The 16,126-nt window shown below is 52.7% G+C and overlaps 1 protein-coding gene across 1 annotated transcript in view; it reads left to right on the top strand.

Moving 5' to 3' along the window:
- Nucleotides 1-16,126, top strand: part of KAZN (kazrin, periplakin interacting protein) — a 227,246-nt gene that overhangs the window by 114,785 nt on the left and 96,335 nt on the right. The window contains exon 3 of the mRNA XM_069874935.1: nt 12,429-12,606. Within this exon, the coding sequence (XP_069731036.1) occupies nt 12,429-12,606 (178 nt within the window). The remainder of the gene's footprint in view (nt 1-12,428; nt 12,607-16,126) is intronic.

Below are 16,126 nucleotides of genomic sequence, written 5' to 3' on the forward strand. Positions count from 1 at the left end.
TTACTGGCAAGTAAGAAGTAAATTTAAAATATACATTATCTTCAGGAAAAGGCTCTACTAAACCCACAGGAGTTATCACCATCCTGATTAACATCTGTATTTCAACACGTCTTGCAGTTTAAGGCTGGGATTTTTCCATCCAAGGGATGTAGGAGTCTCCACTCTTGCTGGAACTCTGAGAGGTCAGAAGCAAATCCCCTTCCTCTCCTTTATAATCCTCCTTTATAACTCGCTCTGGATCCGCGAGCTCACAAAACAAAATCCACCCAAGCAGCGTTTCTGTGCTCAGCTCTTGTGATGGTTCTGACCCCTGGGCTTGGTCCCTGGTTTTAGAATCATAGAATAGTTTGGGTTGGCAGGGACCTTAAAGATCATCCAGTTCCAACCCCTGCCATGGGCAGGGACACCTCCCGCTGGATCAGGGGCTCCAAGCCCCATCCAACCTGGCCTTGAACCCCTCCAGGGATGGGGCAGCCACCACTGCTCTGGGCAACCTGGTTTCTCCTCTTTAAAGCTGTAGATTTTGCATCCAGATCCTTGCATCTTTATTTTCCTCCGATTTCCTCTGCTCGCCTTTCATCCAGTGCTGCCCGCGGTTCCGAGGATGCTGGAGAAGCTTTCTCATCGAACAAGCGAAGCTCACGTTTGGAAGGACTTGGGGGTCACCCTGTCTCCTTTCTGCCTGAGGCAGAGGTAGTGCTGTTTTGACATCTCCATTTGATTTCCATTGTAGGATTGAAAGAGATGCAAATTAGCAATAATGAATATTTTCATTTAAAGTGTCTAGACATCATATCTGTGAACAGGATAATGATGTTGCTGCTCTCTAAAATAGTCTGAAGTAGACCCAAGCTGCTTTATTTTTTTTTCATCCAAAAAGATAACGTTTATTTAAAAAAAAATGTAATTTAATGTCAGCTAAATTAGGGGAAGTGCTAATTATGTAACTGCAAATGAGGCAGATCTTTATCTTGAGGCGAGCTGGTCTGGTGCAGATTATGAACAGTTACTTTTAACAACCTGGGCCAGGGCTTCCCCAACCCTCACAGGGAAACATTTCTTCCCTAAAATCTCATCTCAATCTCCCCTCTTTCAGCTGAAAACTGTTCCCCCTCACCCTCTCCTTGCACTCCCCGGTCGAGAGCCCCTCCCCAGCTTTCCTGGAGTTTAGTGTCTATCCTTGGCCCTCTGGCTGTGTCACAAACTGCACTTAACACCCTAAAAAAATATTGAGAGGTTTTATTTTCCACTATGCACTTGAAGGAAGTTAATAATACACAGATTGCCCTGGAGCCAAGTACCGCGTTATGAAGTCACTAAGTTTTTAGGATAAACATATTACCCTCGTACAAGCCGCAGTACGTGAGTATTGGAAAAATTAAATGCTCTTGAATAGCTTTGTAGATAGATATCTCTGTATCCATAAAACCACCTGACACCAGAGCCTGGCAGCTGTCTGCTCTGTTTAATTGCCATCAATAGGTTTTATATGCATCACCTTCTTAAAACATCTCTGTCAGTAACCCTGCCAGCTGAGTGACTGGAGCCTTGTCCTGAAGACCTTTGAGGTAATGAATGTACAGGTACCCCAGAACTCCCTGCAGGCACTGGTGCTTAATCACGTTTAGATTGTGAGAAGAATTCCATGCAGCTGTTTGTTTTTTATTTAAATTATTATTTATTTGGCATTTTGCATTCTTTTTTCGGACTCTTCTACATATCTGCCCAGGCTTTCCTCAAGACCACCCTTCTCTGAGAATATTTTCCCTCAGATCCCTCTTGCTCTACCAAACCTTCATTTGAAGGCATCTCCCTCTCCCCTGGTACACCAGGCTTGGGGAAAACTTCCCTGCTTTCATGAAAAGCTATTATATCAATAATATTAACATCAATAAGTCCCAGCTGATCATAGAATCACAGAATCACCAGGTTGGAAAAGACCCACCAGCTCATTGAGTCCAACCATTCCCATCAATCACTAAACCATGTCCCTCAGCACCTCGTCCACCCGTCCCTTAAACCCCTCCAGGGAAGGTGACTCAACCCCCTCCCTGGGCAGCCTCTGCCAGTGCCCAATGACCCTTTCCATGAAAATTTTTTTCCTAATGTCCAGCCTAAACCTCCCCTGGTGGAGCTTGAGGCCATTCCCTCTCGTCCTGTCCCCTGTCCCTTGGGAGAAGAGCCCAGCTCCCTCCTCTCCACAACCTCCTTTCAGGGAGTTGGAGAGAGCAATGAGGTCTCCCCTCAGCCTCCTCTTCTCCAGGCTAAACACCCCCAGCTCTCTCAGCCGCTCCTCTTGTTCTCCAGCCCCCTCACCAGCTTCGTTGCTCTCCTCTGGACTCGCTCCAGAGCCTCAACATCCTTCTTGTGGTGAGGGGCCCAGAACTGACCCCAGGATTCAAGGTGCAATCTCACCAGTGCCGAGTCCAGAGGGAGAAGAACCTCCCTGGACCTGCTGGCCACGCCGTTTCTGATCCAAGCCAAGATGCCATTGGCCTTCTTGGCCACCTGGGCCACTGCTGGCTCATGTTCAGTCGCTGTCACCAACACTCCCAGGTCCTTCTCCTCCAGGCACTTTCTAGACAGACTTCTCCTAGTCTGGAGCTGCTCAGGGTTGTTGTGCCCCAAGTGCAGGACCCGGCATTTGGCCTTGTTAAAACCTCATCCCATTGGACTCAGCCCATGATGTAGCTGAAGGGCTAGATAACGCTTCAGTCCTCTCCAATAGAGGACTGAGCTCCTTTTGGTGTGCCGGCTGATGATCTGCGTTTTCCATCCAGGACCACAGATTGTGGGAGCTGGGAGTGAGATGGAAGCACATAGGTCCAGCTCTGGCAGCCCATGTCTGATCAGCATTATGCCCAGTTTTCCAGAACCGCTGAAAAACCTTGACAGCCTGGTGATCCCCTGGAAAATGGAGAGGGTTTGGTAGCAGGGATGCTGCAGAGATGAGAGGTGGGTGGGACAGATGCCTAGCTGCCTGGTGCTCCTCAAGGAAAAAGGAGAAATGTCGGAATAACAGGAATAATTTTAGATTATTTTAACTGTCATATATCAGAAGCAAAGCAAAACGCCCAAGTGAGTTGACAGCACCTCCACTTGATCTCTGCCACGAGCTGACTTAGAGCCAGAATTTTTCAAAGGCTGCTAATCGCCTCGGTATTGATTTTATACTGAGATACTTTATCACGCGTGTGTGTTTGGTGTAGCATTTTTTGGATGTGTGTGTGTGTTTTAATTTTTTTTAAAGGAATTTATGTCAGAAGCTAAATGGACTTTATTAGAGCTGCACACCCTCTGCCCTCCCGTGCCTGGGTGTTACCGCAGGGGAAATCAGCCTCCAGCAGATTCCATTAAAACCTCCTGTTTAGACAAAACGTGTGCCAGTGCAATACCTAAAAAATAAGGAGGGCTGTTTCTGTTTTTTTGGTTTTGTAGACTGCACAAAAGTAGAAAATAAGCTGAGCCATTCTGAGGCGAGACAGGACAAGCAGCCGTGCCCCGATGCTTACAGCTCTGCATTCCCTGGGTTTGAACCCTAATCTTGTCACCTCTGTCTCATTAATATCAGAAATAAGAATTATCTGCAAATTATCTGATATGAAGCTACACCTCTCAAGCCTGAAAAGGTGTGATTTTTTTATAGAGTGGATAACTCCAGCCAAACTGTGCTACAAACAGTAAAGGAGAAGGACACCACTATGCTCTGAGCCTAAATGCATAAAATCAGTGAATTCACACTGAACCCCTAAAGCACGATCATAGATCATTGTATGTGTATCAATATTGTTCCAGTTTTTCAGCTGTCTTCTCAAAGCTGCAGTGTTATCTAGGTATACTTTCAAAATGTTCATAGTTTAGAGGGACATGGAGCTGTCGGAGTGAGCCCAGAGGAGACCATGGAGATGATCCAAGGGCGGGAGCACCTCCCGTATGAGGACAGGCTGAGAGAGTTGGGGTTGTTCAGCCTGGAGGCTTCGAGGAGACCTTATAGCGACCTTCCAGTACCTGAAGGGGCTGCAAGAAAGCTGGAGAGAGACTGTTCACAGAGGCTTGTGGTGATAGGATGAGGGTGAACGGTTATAAACTGGAGAGGGGCAGATTTAGCCTAGACATAAGGATGAATTTCTTCACGATGAGATTGGTGAGGCCCTGGAACAGGTTCCCCAGGGAAGTTGTGGCTGCCCCATCCCTGGAGGGGTTCAAGGCCACGTTGGATGGGGCTTGGAGCCCCTGATCCAGTGGGAGGTGTCCCTGCCCATGGCAGGGGGGTTGGAACTGGATGTTCTTTAAGGTCCCTTCCAACCCAAGCCATTCCACGATCCTATGATTAGGTTTTGCAGAACTGCAGGGGTGATTTGGGAGATCATATCCTACTGACTTACTACAAGAAATCATCTGTCCTCCGCGGAAGGGAAGAACCTGAAGTCTGTGGAGGCTTTTGCCGTGCAGACCCGATTCACCAGCTGTTCAGACACTATTATAAGGATCATATAAAGACTTAAATGAACAAGGAGATTCTGAAGCACTTAGATAGCAAGATAATAGGTGCCAGGAAAAAAATCCTGTGATCAATCAGCAGACAGATACATACTTAAATTAGGTGTTAGCGGGAGAGATGCAGGCAAGGTGATTATGGGTTGCCTCTGTGTTTCCTTCAGCAACAGTGATGACACACCAGGGTGGGTCAATGTACCCTATCATTAATGCAGCATCAGCATTCATCTGACAGTTCCTTTGTCCTGGGAAGTCAGTTCCTATGAAGATTTGACATTAGCAAAAGGCGTGGTGAAATTCAGATGCCTTTGAATTTCCGTGACCGTTTAGATGCTTTAGCCTGGCTTATTTCGGCAAGACCACTGTCCTAAACTGAGCAGGAGGCAGGAATGAAGGTTTGTACCCATCCATTTTGATGGTGGCAAAACCAGTGGAAGAACAGCCTTTGTCTGCAAACACAACTAGGAGCAGGGTCTGCAGGGCAGAGCACATGAGAAGAGTCAGGTAGAGCATCCTGGAAAAGGAAGATGCTAGAGACAAAGGTGATTTTTTTTCCTACATTTATGAAGCAGGTAAAAGACAAGCTCTCAAGTGTGGTTCAGGCCTCTAAAATAATCCTGCTGGGTGCTACTGAGCTGTTTTGTAGTCCTCAGCTGCATTTGTGGGTCTCCACAACTCATTGGCATTGCACCCACACACTCACCACTGCCTGAAGTCCTGTGCTTTGCTGAGCCACCACTAGCCACCCAGTGCCACATCTGTACTTCTTTTTCAACCTCTCCAGGGATGGAGACTCCCCCACTGCCCTGGGCAGCCTCTGTTGGTGCTTCACCACTCTTTCAGAAAAAGAAATTTTTCCTAATATTCAATCTAAACCTCCCCTGGTGCAACTTGAGGCCGTTTCCTCTCATCCTATCTCTTGTTACTTGGGAGAAGAGCCCAGCACCCACCTGGCTTCACCTTCTTTTCCAGGAGCTGCAGGGAGCGATGAAGTCTCCCCTCAGCTTCCTCTTCTTTAGGCTAAACAGCCTGGTGAGACTTTATGTTAAGCAGAGACCCTGAAACACCTGAGAAATGGCACTTTTATAAAGCTAAACAACAACCAACTACCCACAATAGTCAAGAAAGCAGTAGATAAAAACCCTAGAAGTTTTGGGTACCTTGCAGCAGGAGCTCATCGCTGACACCGTTACCTGCTTGGGAAAAGCTGCCTGCTTCCCCATAAAATATAAATATAGACTGGATGTACACAGATTCGTTGGATCGCTGTAATTCATTAAACAAATGTTGGGTTTAATAGACGTGTCTAAAGGCTGGTGCCATGGATGCGCTCAGCTGTGAAATATGCAGTGGAAGTCATTTGTTTGCAAAGGGTCTAGAAATCTGCTTCCTATTACTGTAAAATGGGTTGACTGGAGAAAAAATCTCTGGGATCACATTTTTCTCTCAATTATCCCTTCTCAGTGGGATTCCTCGAGGTCTGTGCCGTGTAACTGAGATGTGTCTAAGCTGGGGGGGTTTGTTTTGATCCATTAAGCTTGTATCTCGCCGCGGTGATGTAATTCCCCCACTCCAAGACACTTTATAAACATTAATGGGTTTGTTTTCGCCGTCCCGAGGGATGTGCAGCACGGGAAGGTCATCGGGGACCCTTTTACCACACAGAAATGGGGATGAGGAAACGCTTCACTGCAGGGAAAAGCAGAATGTTTGCCTAAATTTTTAACCTGTCCATCCTTAGCTCTGTTTAATCCCATTTTAATCGCTTATTAACTAAGCATTTCAGCAACACAGCAGCCAGGTTTGCGTTTGGAGGTTGCTCTCTCCTCCAGCTGAGGGAGAGAAGAGATGGTGCTCAGTGTTTTAAGAGCAGGAAGGGGGGTCAAATGCAGTTATTAATGCACAAATAAAAATGTGACCTTTGTAGAGGGGGGAAAAAAACCAGCCCTGTAGACATTAGCAACTATTGTAACTTGGATGGCGATTGCTTAGCGGAGATGTGCTACAAGAGACTATTGAACTCGGGGCGCACTGTGCTTTTGCTGGTGTTGGCTGCTGAAGTTTGCTGGTCTCCTGGCCCGGATTTTCTTGGTGTGCTTTTCTTTGCTGATGAATGGCCACGCAGATGCCTCTGGTGACATTTGGCAAGAGCCAAACTGCTGCTGTTTGCACTCAGCATGCCAGGGCGTAAAAGAATAGAGGCGCGGATCAAACACTCTCCTCTTTGGTGATCTTTCTTTTCTTCCAGTCACAGAAGGTCCATTTTAGAGGATGTGCTGAAAGGAGCTGGCGATGCTCACTCTGTTTGGTACTGCAAACAGCTACACAGAGCAGACGAGAAAATAATGTACATATCCAGGCAGAAGGCAGGGTTTTTTTGATGTAAGCGAAGCACAAGCAGATAAAAAGCGATCAGCATAATTTACATAAGCTTTCAGCATCTCTGAGGTCATCATTCTGCAGGATGACACAGTGAAAGTCATTTTTATTAAATTCTGGCTGATTATTTAATTGGAAAAAGAAAAGATTTAATTGAATCAAGTCAAAGGGTCACCTTAGATTACGTTCAACCTTAACACAAAAGGCTTTTCCCATTTAGTTTAACTGGTTCCTTTGCATATTGTACATATTAGGCTACAAAAAGCGGTAACCTGAATAGCAAATTGAAGGGTTCAGAAGGCTTGAACAGTATCTGTGTGCTACTCAGCCCTTTTTAATCTCCTACACCTTCTCGTATCCCCTCTACTGCATTCCTTAGGCTGAAATGAGAGCAAAGAGGATGGGAAGTAGTCTCAGATCTTCCTCCATCCACGTTTATGCCATCCCTATGTTCTTGGTGGATGAGAAGCTCAACACGAGCAACAATCGGGACCTTTCTGCAGCTTTGTGGGTTACCCTCAGATCCAAAACAGGGTGAGGGCACACACAGATTTGGGGTTGGGAATGTGTAGGGTTGTGGGATGGAGAATCAGCATCACTGCAAACACGGCTTTAGCTGGGAGGAGGTTGTCCTGCTCTGCTCCACACTGGGGTGGCCCCACTGTGAGTACTGGGTGCAGTGTTGGGTACCACAGGATAAAAAGGATCTAAAGCTACCGGAGAGTGTCCAGAGGAGGCGACGAAGTTGGTGAAGGCTTTAGAGGGGAAGCTGTATGAGGAGCAGCTGAAGTCACTTGGCCTGTTCAGCCTGGAGGAGAATGAGGGGAAACCTCATCACAGGCTGCAGCTTCCTCAGAAGGGATGGAGGAGGAGAAAGCGCTGAGCTCTTTTCTCTGGTGGCCAGTGACAGGACCCCAGGGAATGGCAGGAAGATGTGCCGAGGAGGGTTAGCTTAGATATTAGGAGAAGGTTCCTCCCCAAGAGGGTGGTGGAGCACTGGAACAGCTCCCAGGGAAGCAGCCACCAAGCCTGACAAGGTTCATGACGCATTTGGCCAACACTCTCAGTGCCACGGTGTGAACGTTGGGGTGTCCTGTGCAGGGACAGGAGTTGGACTTGATGATCCTTGTGGGTTCCTTCCAACTCAGGACATTCTCTGATCCTAAGATTCTATTCTAATTGTATGCAGCCAGCAAGCCTCAGCCACCCTCACGCTGGAAATCCCTTTGCTGCCCTGTTCTATCTCAGGATCTGTGTGACATCGCACGCTCTTTCCAGGCTGAGGCTTGGGGAAATGGAATCCTGCTTTGAGAGATCGAAATCAATTTTAAATGGACCCAGCTGTTCCCTAGGAAGGACGGGAGGAGGTGGCGAAGGGGAGCAAACCTTTCAAGATATCTTCAGGGGTACCTCAAAAGGACTTAATAAGGAAGATTTTTTTTTCAAAGCAAGGTTATTAACTTACAGATGAGTCCACAGCCAAATTTAAGAAACACATTTTTTAAATAGCTCACGAGCTAATGTAGAAAGTCTCTTGCACCAGTAAATTATAAGATTCCAGTGCTGCCAGCACAGCAAATCAACTAGTCTATAATTAAGGTTAGATTGAGAAAGGAGCATAATTTGGACTTCGCTTCAGCAGCTGAATGTATTCTTGAAGGCTCAAATCAGTTTTAACCTGATTTTTTTTATGATAAAAATAATGTGCCTACACTTTACAGCTGAGTTCCTTTCTGCCAAAGCTCACGTTTTATTCAAGTGCAGGTTTGCATATACGGTACCGCGACTGCACAGTCAGGTTATCTGGTTACATACATAATTCTCTCATTTGCAAGCACAGTTTGCAGCAAATACTCATGCAAATGTGGCATGAAACCGGGTATTTATCTTGATTAGAATTCAGTTTCTATATATACATAAAGAATTTTATCTCGTTCAGGGAGGGCTGCAGAGATGATGAAGAAAAATGCAATTTTTGAAATTCTGTTCTCTTCGGAGGTTGTTTGTCTGCCTTTTAGGAATTTATGAAGGCAAGTTGTCCTTTGCACTGATATTCCAAGTGCCCTGGCCCAGTGCTAGTGGTTGGGGTGCAGCAATGCGGGAGATTGAGATGAGATCTTAGGGAGAAATGTTTTGCTGTGAGGGTGGGGAGGCCCTGGAACAGGCTGCCCAGAGCAGGGGTGGCTGCCCCATCCCTGGAGGGGTTCAAGGCCAGGTTGGATGGGGCTTGGAGCCCCTGATTCAGCGGGAGGTGTCCCTGCCCATGGCACGGGGTGAGACTGGGTAGGCTTTGAGGTCCCTTGAACCATTCCATGATTCTTTCCTGGAGCCCCTTTCAGCACTGGAAGCTGCTCTAGGGTGTTCCCAGAGCCTTCTCTTCTGCAGGCTGACCAACTCCAGTTCTCTCAGCCTGTCCTCACGTGTGAGGTGCTCCAGCCCTCAGATCATCTTCCTAGCCCTTCGTCTTTCTCCCTTTTCTCAAGGATTGTGACTTTGTTTGGCTTTTCTCCCCACGAGCGCCCTTCCTCGCCCACCCTGGCTCCTCACTGCTCTTCTCACTCCCATTTCCACAGGACCCTGCCTGCTCCCCCCCTGCTGCTGTGGGGTGTCCTGCTCAATTCCTAAACCCATTTACCAACTTTCCGAGGTGCACGTTGGCTCACACGAAAACCAGCAGCCCTGCTGCCCGCGGCGTTGGGAAGCAGGGATGTTTTGATGAGGTGTAACCATCCAGACCATGGTTTCCAGAGTATCACCCTCCGCTAGGGGAGGTTTAGGCTGGACAGTAGGAAAAAAATTTTCACAGAAAGGGTCACTGGGCACTGGCAGAGGCTGCCCAGGGAGGGGGTTGAGTCCCCTTCCCTGGAGGGGTTTAAGGGACGGGTGGACGAGGTGCTGAGGGACATGGGTTAGTGATTGATGGGAATGGTTGGACTCGATGATCCGGTGGGTCTCTTCCAACCTGGTGATTCTATTCTATGATTCTATTCTATGATTTTGGTGGGGATGAAGCCTGCCTGTGCCGCTGCCTTGCTGAGCATCGTAGCTCTGCTGCCTTGCTGCAGCCCAGGCCCTGGCAAACACACAAGTGGATCCCTCGGAGGCACCGGGAAACAGCAGCGCTCCCTCTAGCAGTCGCCAGCGATGATATCAAATAATTCTCGATGTTTCACCCTGGGTTTGTGCCACATGAACTCTCTCGCATTGCTACAGCAGTGACAGCAGACGGGTTGCTCTGCGCTCCCCCCTAAAAAATGCTTCCAGAGGGGATTTTTGGAGCTGATTTTACCTCCACCTGCTGCAGACTGGTTTGGGGCTAAGCACTGGGGTGAACTTCAGCCCAATTAGCAGAAAGGCACTTAATTAGTGGGATTGTCAGTCTGTGGGCACTGCAGCACTCGCTGCACCTGCACCGAATGGGGAGGTGGGGGGGGCTAGAAATGCAGCGCTGCAGCCCCCCCACCTGCAGCACCGGGAATACTGCAGATGCCTTTGCTTCTGTTCCAGTCCTTCTTTAGGCTGGAAGGGGGGGCAACAGGTCAGGGGCAGCACCCCCAACCTGTTCCCCCTTGCACAGCCCCCTCCCCTTTGCATCCCACTTGCTAAGCCCCCTCTCCCTTCCCTTGCTGCTTGCCGAGCCCCCCCTAGAACAGTCCCCCTCCCCTTTGCACCCCACTGGCACAGCCCCCTTTTCCCTTTATACCCCCCCCATCCCCCAACCCCCGTGTACACCCCCCTCATCTTTGCACAACCATTTCACAGTCTCCCCTGCACAGCCCCTTCCTCATTGCATTCCCCCTCTCCTTTGCCCCCTACTCCTCACACAGCCCCCCCCCTTCACCTCCCAGCTTGGCCCCCTCCCCTTGGCTCCCCTTTTCACACCAACATTCAGCCCCCTATTCACTCCCCTTCGTCCTCCAAGCTCCCCCCCCCTCAACTCAGCCCCTTCCCTTCTCCAGCCTTATCCCTTCACCCCCAAAGCCCCCCCAGCTCAGCCCCTTCTCCTTCACCCCTCACTTTGCCCCCCCTCCCAGCTCAGCCCCTTCCCCAAAGCCCCCCTTCCACTTTGCCCCCCAGCTAATCCCCCCAAGCTCAGCCCCTTCCCCAAAGCCCCCCTCCCCATCACTCCCCTCTTCAACCCTCCCCATTGCCTCCCAGCTCAGCCCCTTCCCCAGTGCCCCCCTTCTCCAAAGCCCCCTCTCCCCTTCGCCCCTCTCTTTGCCCCCTTCCCATCGCCCCCAGCTCATTCCCCCCAGCTCAGCCCCTTCCCCAAAGCCCCCCTCCCCTTCTCCCCCAGCTTAGCCCCTTCCCCAGTGCCCCTCTTCTCCAAAGGCCCCTCTCCCCATCGCCCCCAGCTCAGCCCCCTCCCCATCGCCCCCCTCTTCGACCCTCCCCATTGCCTCCCAGCTCAGCCCTTTCTCCAGTGCCCCCCTTCTCCAAAGCCCCCTCCCCATCACCCCTCTCTTTGCCCCATTCCCATCACCCCTCCCCAAAGTCCCCCTCCCTTCTCCCCTCAGCTTAGCCCCTTCCCCAGTACCCCCCTTCTCCAAAGCCCCCCAGCTCATTCCCCCCAGCTCAGCCCCTTCCCCAAAGCCCTCCTCCCCTCAGCTTAGCCCCTTCCCCAGTGCCCCCCTTCTCCAAAGGCCCCCCCTCCCCATCGCCCCCAGCTCAGCCCCCCTCCCCATTGCCCCCCTCTTCGACCCTCCCCATTGCCTCCCAGCTCAGTCCCTTCCCCAAAGCCCCCCTCCCCTTCTCCCCCAGCTCAGCCCCTTCCCCAGTGCCCCCCTTTCTCTAAAGGCCCCCTCCCCATCGCCCCCAGCTCATTCCCCCAGCTCAGCCTTCTCCAAAGCCCCCCTCCCCTTCTCCCCCCAGCTTAGCCCCTTCCTCAGTGCCCCCTTCTCCAAAGCCCCCTCCCCTTCTCCCCCCAGCTCAGCCCCTTCTCCAAAGCCCCCCTCCCCTTCTCCCCCAGCTCAGCCCCTTCTCCAAAGCCCCCCTCCCCTTCTCCCCCCAGCTTAGCCCCTTCCTCAGTGCCCCCTTCTCCAAAGCCCCCTCCCCTTCTCCCCTCAGCTTAGCCCCTTCCCCAGTGCCCCCCTTCTCCAAAGCCCCCCCTCCCCATCGCCCCCAGCTCAGCCCCCTCCCCAGTGCCCCCTTCTCCCCCCTCCCCTTCTCCCCCAGCTCAGCCCCTTCCCCAGTATCCCCCCTTCCCCAAAGCCCCCCTCCCCTTCTCCCCCCAGCTTAGCCCCTTCCCCAAAGCCCCCCTCCCCTTCTTCCCCAGCTCAGCCTCTTCCCCAAAGCCCCCCTCCCCTTCTCCCCCCCGCTTAGCCCCTTCCCCAGTGCCCCCCTTCCCCAAAGCCCCCCACTTCTCCCCGCCAGCTCAGCCCCTTTCCCTTCGCGCCCCCCCTCCCCATCGCCCCCCCAGCCCCTCCCCTCCGCTCCTTCTCCCCCCGCCCCTTCCCTCCCTCCGGCCCCGCCCCTCCGCCCCCCGCCCAGCCCCCCCCCCCCCCCCCCTTTCCCTCTCTCACCTCTCTCCTCCTCTTCCTCCCTCCCCCCAGGCCAAAATCCTGCACATGATGGACGACAACAAGCAGCTGGCGCTGCGCATCGACGGGGCGCTGCAGGCGGCGGGCCAGGAGGTGACGGCGCTGCGGGCCGAGCTGGCCGCCACCGGCCGCCGCCTGGCCGAGCTGGGCAGCGACCCGGCCATGGAGCACGGGCCGCACAGCGCGCAAGGTGGGCCGGGGGCGCCGGGAGGGGCACGGTGGGGGGGGGGGGGGGGAGATGGGGGGGGGGTGTGTGTGTTGGGGGGGGCCGCCCCGACTGCTGGGTGTGCGTGTTGGGGGGGGCAGCCGCTTGTTCCATCGGGAACCGGCTCCACTCCGGAGGGAAGCCGGTTCAAATCAACCGGGAACTGCCCCCCCCCCCCCCAGCTCCCCGCCCTCAGGTTGCACCGGGAGTGAAGCCGGTTCTAAGGCTCCGGGACAAGCCCCCCCCCCCACCCCCGACACCGGTTCCGACCCTCCGGTTCTACCCGGCGTGACCCCGGTTCTGATCCTCCGGGGTCCCCGCGGCTCTGCCTGGAGTGAACTCGGTTCTGACCCGCCGAGACACCTCCCACCCCCAGCTTAGCCCCTTCCCCAGTGCCCCCCTTCTCCAAAGCCGCCCTCCCCATCGCCCCGTTCGGGTCCAACCCCCCTAGTTCTACTGGGAGTGAAGCCGGTTTGGACCCTCTGGGACACCCCCCCCCCCGCCCCGTGGTTCTAACCCACCGAGATAAGCGGGTGCTGACCCTCGGGGACGCCCCCCCGGTTCTATCCGGAGTGAAGCCGGTTCTAACCCACTGAGATAAACCGGTTCTGACCCTCGGGGACCCCCCCCGGTTCTACCAGGAGTGAACCAGGTTCTAACCCGCCAAGACACCCCCCCACCCCCTTCCCCCTTCGGTTCCAACCCCCCCCTCCCCCCACTCCCCCCGGTTCTGACCCTTCGGGATCCCCCCTGTTGGGTTCCAACTCCCTGGTTCTACCTGGAGTGAACCCGGTTCCAACCCACTGAGAGCCCCCCCCGTTGTACCCGGGGTGAAGCTGGTTCCAACCCTCCGGGACCCTCCCTGGTTCTACCTGGAGTGAACCTGGTTCCAACCCGCTGGGACACCCCCACCCCCTGTTCGGTTCCAATCCCTGTTGTACCCGGAGTGAGCCCAGTTCCAACCCACTGAGATAAACCGATTCTGACCCTCTGGGACCCCCCCAGTTTCTACCTGGAGTGAAGCCAGTTCTAACCCTCCAGGATCCCCCCTCCATTCGGTTCCAGCCCCCTCGGTTGTGCCCGGAGTGAACCCGGTTCCAACCCATTGAGATAAGCTGGTTCCAACCCACCAAGACACCCTGGGTTCTACCTGGAGTGAAGCCAGTTCCAACCCACCGGGACCCCTCTGGACCCCCGGGTCAAGCCACCAAGCTCCCTCACCCACCACGTTTCAACCAGGATTGAGCGGTTCCAACACCCCCACCCCATAGAGGGATCCCCCCCCTTCCATCCGCACCTCATAGAGGGATCCCCCCCCCTTCCATCCCCACCCCATAGAGGGATCCCCCCTTCCATCCCCACCCCATAGAGGGATCCCCCCTCCCTTCCATCCCCACCCCATAGAGGGATCCCCCCTCCCTTCCATCCCCACCCCATAGAGGGATCCCCCCTCCCTTCCATCCCCACCCCATAGAGGGATCCCCCCTCCCTTCCATCCCCACCCCATAGAGGGATCCCCCCTCCCTTCCATCCCCACCCCATAGAGGGATCCCCCCTCCCTTCCATCTCCACCCCATAGAGGGATCCCCCCCCACTTCCATCCCCAACCCATAAAGGGATCCCCCCCCTTTTCCATCCCCAACCCATAAAGGGATCCCCCCCCTTTTCCATCTCCACCCCATAGAGGGATCCTCCCCCCATCCATCCCAACCCCATAAAGGGATCCCCCTCCCCCATCCATCCCCACCCCATAAAGGGTTTCCCCCTCATCCATCCCCACCCCATAGAGGGATCTCCCTCTACCCCTCCATCCTCACCCCATGGAGGGATCATTTCCCCCCTTCTCAGCCCATGGAGAGGTCCCCCAGTTTCTCCATCCCCAGCCCATGGAGGGGTTTTCACCCCTCCAGCAGGGTTGCTTTAACTTGCCTGGCATCCCTAGCTCTCTTCCCGGCATCCCAGCTCCTATAACCGGTTTCCATCCATCCACCCCCCTCCCGCCGTCCTTGTACCCCTAAAAAGTTGTCCCAGACCTTGGAGCAGCAGGACTAAGAGGGGAGAACGAGATGCAGGGGTGCGGGAGAGCCGATTGATGCTCTTGGCTTTGCCTGAAGGTTAACAAATGGGGTCTGAGTTGTTTCTGCAGCCTCCTGGCTCTCCTCTGGCTGAGATTCACTGCTTTCTGCTGATCAAAGTGTGCTGCCATCACTGTTACTTTAGAAAGATGTCAATACAAATATATATATATATTTTTTTTCTATGAAATAATTGCAGGCTTGCATGCCAATCCACCCTGGAGCAGCCTGGGTGTTGGATCAGAAACAGTGCAAGCCCTCCCTTTTCCATATAACTGAACTGGATTTGCACCTGTGTGATAAGAAATTAGTAGCAATTATTTACATGTTGCTTATTTACTGCGAGCATCTCTTGTTGTGGCGATTAGGCATTATTTAACTTTTGTGTTTTGGTTAAGCTGGTGCTTTTTAAAGGTAGCGGAGCTCGTGGTGGGCACCGCTACTCCCGGCGCGCTGCTATTGCACCGCCAGTGTTTTGTTGGTCTTGGTATTAAAGCAAATTGATTTTGAGTGATTAATTTGTGGATTTGTTTCCATCCAGCGTGTTGTGTTTTGCTGTTCGGGTAAGCGGGGGTGTGGTGTGTGGATTCCACTTGTTCAGGTTAATCCATCACAGGTGGAATCGCTGTCGAGCTGTGGGAATGGGGGAAGTAAAGTTCTGTGTGCGATTGGATATTTTCAGGACTGATGCGGAGAGGTGCCAGTTGGTGTGATCTGAACCGGACCCTGCCATGCGGTGCATCCAGCCTAGCGAGGCGCTTTCTTGTATAAAAATCTGCTGAAAAGATAGGAGGAGGATGCCTGTATCTTCGGGATCAGGAATGCAGCTGGTGACACGCTGCAGAGGGCATCAGCGCGAGCGTGGAAATGCAGCCTTGTGGCTAGAGAAGTGGGTAAAGCCTTTCGGCTGCTCATACCCACACCTATTTCTGCGGGTGTGCTGCGTTTTGGTTCTTCTCCAGGAGACTTTTGGAGAGACACGTGTGTTTTTGCAGAGGGGCAGTGCCTTTGTACCCCCAGCACGCCCTGGCAAGAGACGCAGGGTTTCTATTTTGTTTCCCTTAGAGCAGTGATGGGAAAACTCCTTTTTGGGTTCCTTTGCTGTGGATGTTCTGTAATAGTGTTGAAGAAATGTGCTTTGTTCCCCGAAGCGTGCGTGTTTCTGCTTAATAATTATAACTACACGTGCTTTGGAGTTGTGGGGTTTCTGTGACTGGTGGGGAAGAGTGGTTGCTATTTGGATGTGAGAGCGATGCCTTCAGCTCTTCTCGGAGGGGTCACTTCATCTTCCCTCTCTTTAAGCTGGTGAATTTGTCTCTGCGTGCCGGTCTCTTGGAGCTAGGAGAGAGGATGCTTCCCTAACGGGGTGTTCCTCTGTGTGGCCTCATAGCTGTAGATGCATTTTTTTTATCTTTAAGAGGCTATTATTT

This window comes from Phaenicophaeus curvirostris, chromosome 22 (assembly GCF_032191515.1).
Source record: "Phaenicophaeus curvirostris isolate KB17595 chromosome 22, BPBGC_Pcur_1.0, whole genome shotgun sequence".
Classification (NCBI taxonomy): domain Eukaryota; kingdom Metazoa; phylum Chordata; class Aves; order Cuculiformes; family Cuculidae; genus Phaenicophaeus; species Phaenicophaeus curvirostris.